The sequence below is a fragment of the Dermacentor variabilis genome, chromosome 6 (assembly GCF_050947875.1).
Source record: "Dermacentor variabilis isolate Ectoservices chromosome 6, ASM5094787v1, whole genome shotgun sequence".
NCBI classification, from domain to species: Eukaryota; Metazoa; Arthropoda; class Arachnida; order Ixodida; family Ixodidae; genus Dermacentor; species Dermacentor variabilis.
Window position 1 is genome coordinate 115,554,888 of NC_134573.1, and position 12,998 is coordinate 115,567,885.

Consider the following 12,998-nt stretch of genomic DNA (forward strand, 5'->3'; position numbering starts at 1 on the left):
AACATTGCATACAAGAGACACCTTTGTTACTAAGGATGATTTTTAAGTATTCTTCACTATTTCGAAGGGACACAACCGAGACACATTCACTTGATGCACCTAGTGCGTTCCGAAGAGCTTAAAGATCACGCAATCCTCACACAAGTCAATTGCGCATGTCCCTTTAAGCATGAACTGGAAAAGGAGGGCAACGACGAGAGTGCAGGGCAGAAAGTGTCGGCAGTTGAAGCTGACGAGCGTCTAAGGGCACCTCAAAGGTATTGCGAGCAACAAGGAGGCTTGCAAAGTGAAGTGCTTAACCTCCTGAAGTTGGGAAGGAAGCTAACACAATCTGCAGTCACTAAAAAGCTGTGAATGTCTTCTTTAAAGAGTCCCTAAACCACAGAGGTCGAAATTTAGTTGCGGTGTTGCAGTTGTTGACGATACGGCAACGAACACGTAGCCACGAGAATTTTTCGAAATGGTGCAGTAATAGCAGAGTTACGCGTTTCATTATCAAAAATTAGTCCCCGCTCATTTCATTCTTTCATCTGGTACGCGCTGTCTGGACGGTATCGCCTTTTCCTCGCTGAGAACACTTCTAAATGTTACGTGGCAGGCCATCGCCAATGAGTTCTGTTGCTGCTGAGCCGGCTCGTCCTGCGAGGGGCGCCGTAATGACCTCGCCCATACAATGGAACCGTATGGTGACTCGCTGTGTCGAAGAGCCTCATAGGAGACCCTCTGGTCGTCATTTCTGTTCTTTGCCCACATTGGCTGCCCACAATGGTATCGCGAGCGACGCGACGTGGAAGAGGGAGTGCGTGCAATTACTTGTAGACCTTGCCAGCACTCGTACACTCTCGTTCGGTCAATCGACAGCACCAGAAACTGGTGACATCATCAGAGAGAGCCTGGTGATGTCAGGGCGAACTGGAGGGTGCAGGATAAGTCCGGAGAAGCGCACAGGATTGTTTTCTTCATATTGTGGTGCTCCCGCGGTGCGTAGCATTTCCACGTTTGGCATCGTTGATCGTGACAGCATTCCAATTTTAATGCGCATGTTTACTTGAAATGCTTAAAAAATATAGAGAGGTGGTTTAGGGGCCCTTTAAGCCACCCTGAGCAATTGTTCCTTCAGGTATATCTAAAGATACTTTAGTGATGATGCATAATAAAGTGATCTAGTCTGGCTCCTCATTGTTTAAAATTTTTGGTTTCAAGAGACATGTTTCCGATGCCCCTTGAGTATCTCTTCTAATGAGGCTTTACTGTAATGTGCACACACAATTGTGTAACTCCTGCTGCAAGTATAATTCATTAAGCCTGGTCACTGATGTGCAAAGGTTGTGGTTAAGTTTTGATGTCCTTATTTTTGAGACCTATGTTAATAATTCAGGCTGTTCTTATTAGTTCTTCGATGCAGGAGACAATGCCTACGAAATTATTGGCCCTGATGATGAGAGCCCCCAAGGGTCAAACGACACCTCTGTTGCAGAAGTCAGCCCGATTACCACCTAAAGTTACCGTGGCAGATGACACGGCTGCAATAGATACAGAGACTGCCATGTCTACTGCAGCTGCAACAGCGTACGAGGGAAGCAGCAGCGCGTCAGCATCAGTAGCAGTGTCAGAAGAAACCGCACCAGGCCTGGTAGGGCAACATGTGTGCTACCACTGTGACTTTTTTGTATGGCCTACACCTCATTTGCTCAACATACAAGAGCTTTTCACCACAACTGTGAGCCAGTGATTTTGTGCAGCAAGTGCAAGACTACATTTGGTGTTCATAGCATCGTACAAGCTTCACTTTAAAATAAGCAAACCTAATACAGTTGTTGCGTTCCCGGCCAGCCCACATAGCAACAACAATGCGGAACGCGTGGTGGGACACTCCTCTCCCCCATTAGAAAATAGTAGAGAGACTGTCAGTATTATTGCTAGATTAACTGGTCTTTGTAGGCGACTAGAACAACACAGGTGTCATAAGATTGTTGTTGATGTTGTTGTTGAAAAGGTAAAAAAGGTGTTTGATGCAGCTGAAGTGCCAATTGATATTGAGGAAATCAAAAGCGACCGCCTGAGAAAGCAACACTATCGAAATTTGGGTATCCATGTGCCGCCAACTCTGGTAAAGCTCACAGGGAATGCAAAGGCTTATGTTGTGAAGTTAGCAGGCCTCCTTCAAAATGTGCTAAGGCACCCAAACATTGTTGGCTACGTAAGGAAGCCCAGCAGAATGCAGATTGACTCCGTACTAAGTGACTTCTGGGATAGAAAAAGGTTTCATTCACATCCCATTTTTAGAAAACACAAAAAAATGTTGTTTTTCTCAACCTGTATTATGACGACATAGAACTTGCCAACCCGAGTGGTGCAAAAAGAGGCAAATTTGGCAAGCTCAGTGTACTTTATTTAACAATCTTAAACATGCCATCTTCTCAGCGTTCTAAACTGTCTAGCATCTTCTTGATGGGGGTTGGTCACACAGCTGACCTGAAGGTGCATAATGCCCGTTTAAAGATTTCATTCAAGTGTTGAGAGTGCTGGCCAACGAAGGAATCATCTTTGATACAGACACAGACCGTGAAAAATTTTTTGGTGCTGTGATGACCGTTACAGGAGATTCTTTAGCTGCACACTCATTAGCAAGTTTTAAAGAATCTTTTGGCATGACTGTGTTTCGATCCTGTCGAACTTTCCTTGAGCCATCATCTAGTTATTCACATGTTCGACATGGAGAGTGTAACCTGAGATCGGAGAGTGAACTCAAGTTGCAAATGCAGGAACTGAAACAAGCAGCATCAAATTCAGATAAGAAGCAGCTTCCCAAAGAATTTGGGATCAATGGAGAATCAGTGCTGACCTAGTTTCTTTTTTTGTTGACAAGAGATATTTTATATGATCTCATACATATCCTGCTGGAAGGTATTATCCCAAAAGAGATACATCTGTTCCTTAAGGCTGCAATCCAGGAAAAGCACTGGCTGTCACTTAAGCAGCTGAATGACGCTTTCTGAAATTTTGAATTTCACCGTTCAGTAAGTGTAAGTGACAAGCCACGGCCTTTTGAAAGTGACCTGAAAGTAGTTTCATCAGCAAGCGCTTCTCTTGTGTTGATACTGCACGTGCCCCTGATACTTGATGAGTATCTCCCAGAAGGGTCACCATATGTTAAGTGCCTAGTACGTTTGGCTCAGATCACACAGTTAGTAGCGTCCCCATTTTTGTCTTCGGATGCTGTTGGTGACCTTGATGACATAGTCGCAAGCCATCATGAACTGTTCGTAGCATGCTATGGATAAATAGCAGTTTTCCCCAAGCTACACATGTTGCTGCATCTCGTACAGCAAATAAAGACGCATGGCCCAGGGCGCCATCATTGGAAAATGAGGATAGAAGCAAAAAATGCAGTTCCCAAGTCCAAAAAAAATGTGTAACTTCAAAAATATGCCACACTCAGTGAGCGAATTTCTGCAGCTTAATACATGTTATAGTCTGTGGAATGATGATGGCAGCCCAAAGTCCCTGCATGAAGCCACAAAAGTTACAATTTCGGTTGTTCCTGTTCATCTTTCTTCAATTTTCTGTAATGCCTGCTTGCCTGAATGCCATGTGGGAGAAACTGACCTTGCAGTACCAAAAATATCAGTGAACAATGTAGTATTCAGAGAGCACGACATTATTGCTTTTGGAATTGCTAGTGAAACACCATGCTTCTGCAGCATATCAGCCATTATCTTTTTCAAGAGCCAAGTCTTCTTGAAGTGTCAGATACAGACAACAGCAGCATATAAGGAAAAGATAAATGCTTTTGTTGGTAGTGACACTTGTCGCGAGACTGTCATTGCTCCAAAAAGGTTGCACCTACCATGGCCTGTGTAATGGCATGCCAGAAGTATCCAGGTACTTCGTATTCCTCAGTGCATATACACTGCAGAGCATCTACAGGCCCTGTTGTAAATTAAATATTGGTCACACAAAGCCTTGTGCCTAGGAGCAGTCTCATACATTGTTAAAGGTGCCTTGAAGCGCACATTACGCACGTTGCTTTTATTGTATGTTTGCTTGATGTGGAACTCGAAGATGAATTTAGCACCAGTAAAAGGGGCTGCATCAAAGCTTACTGTGTTTTAATTTGCACTTGAAATCGGCTTCCACGCTGACTGCAGTCTTGTACATCAACATTTATATAGGTGGACGTGACATTGTTTATGCTGGTTATGCTGCTGGTTCCGATCGCCCGCGAACAGTCGGGAATACAAATATGTATTAGGCATGCTTATAATGTGCTGACTATAAGAAATTTTTAAATGAAAACATGTTTTATGCTTGCTAAAGCTACTAAGGGACACAAATTTGTGCATTGCAATTTCATTTTGTGCGGAACTGATGCAAGGGCGCCCCATGTGGTTGTTGTAGCCTGTGGCAAAGACGCCCTCAAAAAGCGTGGTAGGAAGGACACAATGGGCGGCACGGTTCTGGTACCGTGAGATATAAGCCACGTTTTCACTGAAAGCAGCTTAACACCTCCCTGAGGAAGTGAAATGTGAAAGGGGATGCTAATATCTGTCGTCTGCTTTTCATTTGAATTTCTAAGTTGAATAACTTCTGTCTGCCCGCGTCAGTCAGGAAAATTCTACTTACATTTATCTCGGGAAATACAAGGAGCCCATTCCAATGCAAAACTCTGTGTGTAACATGTGGTTTCAGGGCCCTTTTAAGTATACATGAAACCGTGTGCTAGAACTTCCAGCTATTACTCAAGAACTGTTTGCTAGTTTCGGAATGACATTGTTTTGTACATATAAGGTGATGATGTGTTAAACCTTTTTATGACTGAAGAGCTATATTGTAGCTGTGAAACCATATTATTTTGTAGTCGCTATATGGGGGTGTGCAGTTTCCTGCTGGTCAAGGTTTACTTTTTTTGCCACATCTTGGCTTCCATGGCCATTTGACCTTGTGGATGTGAAATGGTAATCGCTGTTATGTAAATATATTTTACGGAATTAAATAAGTAATGCTGGTAAACTTTTGCCTCCCTACAGTCCCCACTGTCAAGTGTCTGGTGCTCAGTCAATAATCAACTACCACAGTTTTCCCAGTTGTCGAGCCGCTACTCAATGGATTTCACCTGAATGAAATGAGCACTGTCAACAATCGCGACAGCTGCGTCATGAAATAATTTAATTTCTTGAGTACGTATTATGAAGCTCCAAGTTATATTTCACATAGTGCATGCATTGTTCCATAATACAGCTGTTAGAATAGCAGACATGCAAGTCTAATGGATACATTATTGGGTCATATAAGCAACGTCATGAAGCCTGTCATGCAAATGGTTTATTTAGTAAGCCGTGTTTTAGTATAGTCAGAGAACATGGATTCTTACCATTAGTGCGTAATATTAATCTTAGTCGTCAATGCTGACATAGTGTCATCAAGTCATACACACTGTTCCTGACACAAGACATGCGTCTTTAAATCACCACTACGAGTTCTGCTTTTTACTTGCTATATACCAACATTTTTTTGCTTAGGAACATGCTTATGGGCACTGAAATAAACTTTCATGAGTTTATAAAGACCACTTATTTCATGCTCTTTGTTTACAGCATGAAAGAGAGGTAATGTAACACGTAGAAGTCTGCTGTCATGCTCAGTGTTCTTAGGATATGTAACTCTTGATTCCAAACTTGCCACGATAATTGCAGATGAAATGTAAAATAGCTTTTTTTTCCTCACGCACGTGCGGGACGCATACGCATAGGCCGCCTTCAGAGAAGTCACGCCTCATGGTAGGCCGCAAATGGCCAGGAAAAAATTGATTTAATATCCTGCCTAACTTTACTCACGCCTATTCTGAAGGCCGCTTAGAATTCGGCCGCCTAAAACTTGAGCCGCTTGAAAATGGGCCGCTGTCTCTGGGGGGCCGCCTGTGGAGCCGCCTAGCGAACGGTATATCAGCGGCCGTAATTTGATCTGGTTTCCTGCCTACATACGTGGATTCTAGCCAGGACTTGCCTAAGAGTGTACGAGCGCCGGCTGACAACTGCTTATTCTTGGTCATCAAAGCATAGGCTAGTTCAAGCAATAACCTAGGCACGTGACCGCACCGTTATTCACACTTGTGCAGATAACAGACTGCGCTCATGGTGTTTTGTGTGATCCTTTCTCTTGTACTCTTTTCTTCGCCTAGTTGTAACCTTTCATAAAGCTATTGGCCCAGCCAGAAGATAGTGAAGTCGATGACGTCGTACAACAACGCGCCCCATGCTGTGTGCGCCACATCAGTTCGCAACACGTCAGAAAACCAGTAAACGCTTGCTGCAGCGCAGACATATGAATCATAAGAAGCATAACCATACTCTTACAAACCTCGACGGTTTCAAGTTACGTACATGTCTGCTGGAGTTGTGTCGGCTTTATATGTTGGTAATAAAGTTATATATTATTTTCAGAACTGCGCAGCAGCTTCTTGCATTTAAATACAATGTTAAAGTAGAAGTTCTTAAGAAGAATTAACGTATTACTTCTCCATACTGAGAATTACCACGGGTTTTTAGCATAAAAATATGAAAACCTGGGGTCTTACGCGGCCGTAATGGTTACATATTTTCTTAACTTAATATGTGTAGGAGAAAACCAGAGCAGCATATTAATGTATAGACAAAGTCGACAGCACGGCCGGTTTCTATCAACCGTCTCACAAAAATTCTGACATGAATATATCTCATGTCCCAACTAAACGTCCCCAAATTGAAACTAACGGAGAGCCTTCCGCCAGTTCTCTCTATGTTGACGAACGTTGTTTAGACTGATCCGTAATATTCATTGTATTAAAAATCATTATTATTAAGATTAATTTGCTTCAATTTAACAAATTCCACCTTATCAAAAAGTGGTGAATGTTGCCTCGAAATGACCTCACAGCCTTTTAAGGAAAAGGACATCAGATTTCGGAGATTCCTTCGCATGTGACCTCGTTGGCAGAGACAGCAGCATTATTCTACCGTACATATTAGCATATTTGTTTGCTTTGTTTCACTGCCTGCTTCATTCTCAAATATTTGCGTTCACCAGCTACGCAGATTTAGAAAAGACTACAGCGGTTAGGGTGACTTTTTAGGGAGGAAGGGTTGAGTAGCGTAAAAAGTTTTAGTTTTCAGTAACAAAAAAATTCTGTCGTATCAGAAAAGATTGTGGTTACACAGAAATGGCAGTGTGTCATCGATAAATTCTGACTTTTCTTACTTTGTGATGTGCGCAACCTCCTTTTTGTATGCATAGTATGCATGTTGTGAAAATTGAACTACGTACATTACTTTACCATTCAAAGAGTCCCCCGCTCCAACTTTCAATACCTTTTATTCGCGAATATTTTCATTATGTTTTTTTTTTGTTTTTGTTTATGGCAGTTCTCAATTTAAGAATTTAAATATATTTGACTCAGATAGCCTTGATACACCTTGTTTATTTTGCTCCTTTTAGGTAATACAGACACATTTCTGTTTCTATCATGTAGTGGGACAATCTCCAAGAACCTATATGCTTTTCGTGACTGTAGCATTATATCATATTTCCTTCGAATTTCAAGTCTCCCTACGTCATGTTTTGTATTGAGTTCTGCTGCAAATAAATATTTAGACCACAGGTGAGGAGGAAGTTGCTCTGTTACAGCCCTAATGCATACAAGGAAGTATGACTCGTTTTGAATGTCCCACCTAAAAGTTTTAAAATGGACTCCGTAGCCAAAACTTCTACAACTGATATCACGGGCGACATGACGTATTGTTAACTACATTATGTATGTAATTTCATATTATCGGTAAATTTGCACTACGAATATATAGGCACTTGGAATTCGTGAATATAGTGAGCTACTGTCTTAACTAAGTAGCGTAGTCATTGCGCTGTCGAAGTTGGCGTTGACGTTGTCGATGGTTTGTATGTTGTTTTCAACCAAGAGCGTTATTTGCGGTGCATACTGCATTGGACCCGCCCTGGTTGCGCAGTGGCTAAGGTGTTGGGCTGCCAAGCACGAGGTCGCGGGATCGAATCCCTGCCATGGCGGCCGCATTTCGATGGGGGCGAAATGCGAAAACACCCATGTACTTAGATTTAGGTGCACGTTAAAGAACCCCAGGTGATCGAAATTTGTGGAGTACTCCACTACAGCGTGCCTCATAATCAGAAGATGGTTTTGGCACGTGAAACCCCATAATTAAAATTAATAATATTATATTGGGCATATGAGCAATGTTTCATGCTTGTCATCATTGTCAAGTACGCTTCTCTGTGCCGCTAAACTCTGGTTTCACAAGCTTAGCAGTGAAAATTTGTTCGCGGACACATCACCGTCTTGTCAACACCGACGCCTACGCGATGCACATGACGTAGTCCACGTACACTACAACATTGCTCATTATGGCCTCGAGCCTGCACGCACAGATGCCACTGATTTTAGCCTCTGTATAGAGGGCGAAACTTCGCCCTAATAACCCAGCAACAAGGTTGGCCGATATCTCTTTGTGAGAGAAGGGTGGCTGGCCTATTTGGCCCCTACTTTTCGCTCTTTGTTTAGAGCGTTTGTGTCTTAGTGGCATACCGCAGAAATTTTGTGAAGGGCTTTGACTATCGCACTCCCTTAGTCAAAGTGCTCGCTCACCCAGACATTGTCAGATTTAAATGCTCAGAGAAAAAAGTGTCGATAAGTTGTCACTCTAACGCAATTGTTTTGTTTAAGCACTGGTGCCTCTTTTAATTAAGTCCCGATAATTTTGGTTTGGTCAGTGGTTACCTTGCAGCTTGCCACTATTCGATGGGATTCTGGTACTGTCCGTTACCTTGATGTACATCTTCATCAATCCAGTTTGGCAAGAGCAATACTCTGCCATATGTTTTGACAACCGAATTGATTGGTGATTGGTGATAAGTCCTCCACTGTGTGCGAAAGAATATTCAGCTAGCCCACAGGATGTTCACCCACTTTGTCCAGCACTGTGGGTGGGAGCCAATGGCATACGTTAACTTGTTTTTGCTCCTTGAAAGGGGTGGTTTTGTTCTTGCGCGTTCGTTTATATGTTAGTTGGTCTAGCGTTTTCTAGAGTTCCGTATTGTTACACAGCCGTGTATACGCGGGATATTCACGTGCCGTGTATCGCTTCATTTAACTTTCCTTGTTGTATCCTCCTTTTTTGAAAATTGTTGTCGGTATGTGTTTCGCAAGTAAATAGTAGATAGGACTTTATTCTTCACACCAGGTTTCCAACGCCTGTCAATTTAGCTGAAGTTGTAAGACGTTGGTAAATGAATGTTATTGATACGTGATTTCCCATGCCAGTACACCTTTCTAAACTTCATTGGTAATCTTCGTTTGTCTGATGTATTGAATTGCGTTCAGTGAATGTGTGCTTCTCCGGGAGCAAAGACTTTCTTTTCTGAACTTCATAGCTCGACGTTTTCTGCGAAGAATTAGCAGACCAATAGGGAATTTTTTATTACCTGGGACACAAACTGTACATTGCGCGAAAAGCCAGAAGCCATTAACCACAGCCTAATTGATTTTTGTGAAGCAGTATTACTTTGGATGCTCTAAAGCGAACATTGAAGAAGGAAATATAAGTTAATCCAATCAATATCAAATACATTGTTGTGACCAAAGACAGAACCTTGCCATACGATTCTATTTTCCTTATTCAATAGCATAGCCTCTGGAGAGCAAAGATGGTAGATAGACGTCCCGAACTACCTCGGCGAATGAAGGACATTTTAGAGGAAGGAGCGAAAATTGCTCGCTCTCCCGTAATCGAAAGTAGGTGTAAGCATGAAATGGCAATCGGCAAAGTAGATTGGTTGGAGATTATAATATATACAATATAAAAAAGGGCGTAGTGTATGTTAGCAACGACACACCCCACCACACCACACCGCACCGCACCATGCCATAGTGTGCAGTGGTCTATATGGACGCTGCCCATCTAGAAGAGAACCGGCTGAAGGCGGCTCTTCAGGCAGCAAAAGACGCCAGGGAGACCGAGCGCACTGCCCAGCTAGAAGAAAAGCACCTGAAGGATGCGCGACCAAACGTCTCAGCAAATCTCGATATTGCTTCGTGATCCCGACGCAAGAGGCCACGTGTAGGACTGTAGGACTGTCATTCTAGAGCGGCGCATTCCCAGTGGCACATACCTAGTTACCCCAGTTGGCGTCAAATAAACACATTGAAGAATGGTACACAACCATTGACACATAGCATGTCGCCCCTTTTGGCATCAAAGATAGTAATAGAAAACTAGCACCGACCCAATGTAGATACCAGGTGTTGCAGGTGGGCCTGAGGGAGTTTCATTAAACAGTGGTGCCTATCTAGTCCCGCCTCTGCAGTGGCCCGTGTCGGCGTGATAGAGAATCATTGTATAGTGGCACTAAGTACACAATGCCACGTACTCAGTGACCCAGCTTGGTCCATCGGTTCGTTTCGAATACTGTTTGCCCGCATTGCAGGCCGATGCGCTACCCATTCCACCGCGCATTATCCAGTGACTCAGGTAGGCGAAAAAAAGGTCAGATGAGGTAGATGGATAGAAACATGGCCCCTAAAAGTCCGCGAAGTACTCAAACAATGATACCGCGATAACAAATGTAAATTGCCCGCAATTATAACTGTCAGAGATTAGCAGATGACGAAGAAAAATAACGGATCGTGGGCTGCTGCCTCCGCGCCTGGCGCCGGGAAGTACGCGCACCTTTATCATAATCATGATACCTTTTGTGTTCGTCTCTTGCCATTAAAATACTTTGTTGGGGTCTCGCGGCTCCGTTTTTTCTGGCGACGCTACCTGTAAGTGGCCGGCGTTCCGCAGCAATAACGTTCAGCCGGCGGAGTGCTGCAAGAAGCGACCCGCTCTGCCTTAGCTTGCGCAATGCATGCCGTTGAGGAAGGAGTGGCTTCATCGCGAGCCGGATGAGGGGCGGCGTTTGCGTGTCGCTGACTCCGCTTCTAGAGAACGCATTGGAATACTTTATGCTGCAAAATATTTATGAAATAGTGTCATGTCAAGCGAAATGTTTCGCACGACTTCCATAAAACGTGTTGCGGGACCCCTTTAAGGTACCTTCCGCTTAACATGAAAAAATTTGTTATGCCATCGCCACCACACCATCGTCGTGCTCGTCTTGCTGTTGCCGTTTTACACAAGCTTCTTCACAAATGTAATTCTTTAACTTAAACAAAGACGTTAGTTTATCAATTGAAGCTACAGATCCTTCAATGATGCTAGATAACCAAGTGCCAGCAAAGTGCTTGGCATAACATATATTCCTAGAATGCGTAGGATCTGCGTAATGTTTTGTTAGTCATATCAATTACTACTCTTTCTAGGGGCATGGAAATTCCATTCAAGCGTAGCGGAACGTAGCAAGGAAAGAGGATTTCGTTTCAGAACGTCCCAATGTACGGAATTCTAAGCCATTCTTGGCAGACATGGTGGAAAGTTGTGCAGTAGAAATGTAATTGCGCATAGCATAGAAATAAATAATCGTGTACAGCTTCGCGTAAGATAACTACACCGACAACCTTCTATTCACATGCGAGATTTATCATTCGGGAAACTGAACCAGTAGGTGCTGCGTTCACAGGAAAGGCGGATCTGTCCGTGGTATCTCTTTGTCAGCCTTATCAAGAACGCCCGACTTCTATCCTCACACATAGCCATAAAATAAGGCCAAAGTCAAAGTTTATGCCCTTCGTCTATAAACAAAGGAATGGTTTGTAGTAAAGACCATGACTTTTAATTTGCAAGCTTTTTATCGAGACATCCCGTACAGACAGGGGAGGGGCTATGCAAGCCGTATATCGATTCAAAGGCCCCGCACTTGGGACGCGGCTTGCACCCATGGAGCCGTACCAAAAGATTTTCCAATCTTCCTTTGGCCTTTGAAAATTGAAAATTATTCATAATTATGAACGCTAATGAATTTTCGTCTTGTCGGAGTCTTGTTTCTTCAAAGCAAGGGCGTACTCGCATTTTCCGTTTTACAGCTGCCAGTAATCTGGTCGATTGCGTAAATTCTTGGAAACAACCTCTTTACAATGCAAGAAACAACGAGTGGTATCCCAAGTACTTGTTGTTTACCCAGATTTCGCGAAAGCACCTTTGTTTAACGCGGCCTTTAACTGTTCTACACTTCCTTTATACGAACACATGTTCTCATCATGGAGGATGTAGTAAGTGCCTGTTCCACAGTAGTATTTGTACTCTCTGGCGCAGTTTTCCTTTGGATAAAACATATATTTTTCCCATACGTGCAGTTCGCACTTCAGGCTACCTGGAAGGAATAAGATGTTGCATGTACATACATACATACATACATACATACATAAATACATACATACATACATACATACATACATACATACATACATACATACATACATACATACATACATACATACATACATACATACATACATACATACATACATACATACATACATACATACATGATACAACCAAAGCAGGGAAGGGGAATTCAATCCTATCTATATACAGCGTGTCCCATGAAACTTTAGCCCAAACTTTAAAAATATAGAAATACCCCGTAGTTGCACATGCCATGGTAAAATTGGTTACCGTCGCTTGGAGATGCTCAGATTATTTTTCCATCCTGCCTTAATGCATAATTAGCCTTCATTAATTAGTCACCTCAACTATTATAATTACATGAAATGTGCAAATGAGAAAATTGTAAAGCAACACGAAAAGCTTTCGATACAGCTTTCTGTCGCTCAATACGTGCTACGTAAACTTGTTTTCCCTAGCGTGAAAGACGCCCGCCTGTACGCGCAAAATTGCCGCGCGACTCGCCGCTCGAGGCACTTTGCGTGTATTCGTGAGCTTCATTCACGCTCGGAAAAACACTTTTATTTAGCGCGTACTCAGCAACTAAAAGTTCTATCGGGAGTTTTTCATGTTGATCTACAATTTTGTCATTGGCACTTTTCATCTAATAAT

The 12,998-nt window shown here is 42.9% G+C and overlaps 2 protein-coding genes across 11 annotated transcripts in view; one reads left to right on the forward strand and one right to left on the reverse strand.

The window, feature by feature from the left end:
- LOC142585070 (uncharacterized) overlaps positions 1-12,998 on the forward strand; it is a 200,122-nt gene that overhangs the window by 4,869 nt on the left and 182,255 nt on the right. For 3 of the 9 annotated variants that reach the window (XR_012829020.1, XR_012829019.1, XM_075695555.1), the window contains 2 exons: positions 5,031-5,180; positions 7,474-7,636. The exons of 4 other annotated variants lie outside the window; for them this stretch is intronic. Coding sequence is in view for 3 of the 5 variants with exons in the window: in XM_075695555.1 (XP_075551670.1) it covers positions 5,031-5,065 (35 nt within the window). In the remaining 2 variants the exon portion in view is untranslated. Of the gene's footprint in view, positions 1-1,392; positions 2,344-5,030; positions 6,168-7,473; positions 7,637-12,998 lie in introns of those variants that run through there. 2 more of the 9 variants (XM_075695556.1, XM_075695554.1) reach the window with 2 other exon arrangements.
- The window catches only part of LOC142585069 (uncharacterized), a 48,236-nt gene continuing 46,990 nt past the window's right edge, over positions 11,753-12,998 (reverse strand). For both annotated transcript variants that reach the window (XR_012829017.1, XM_075695549.1), the window contains one exon: positions 11,753-12,312. Coding sequence is in view for 1 of the 2 variants with exons in the window: in XM_075695549.1 (XP_075551664.1) it covers positions 12,116-12,312 (197 nt within the window). In the remaining variant the exon portion in view is untranslated. The remainder of the gene's footprint in view (positions 12,313-12,998) is intronic.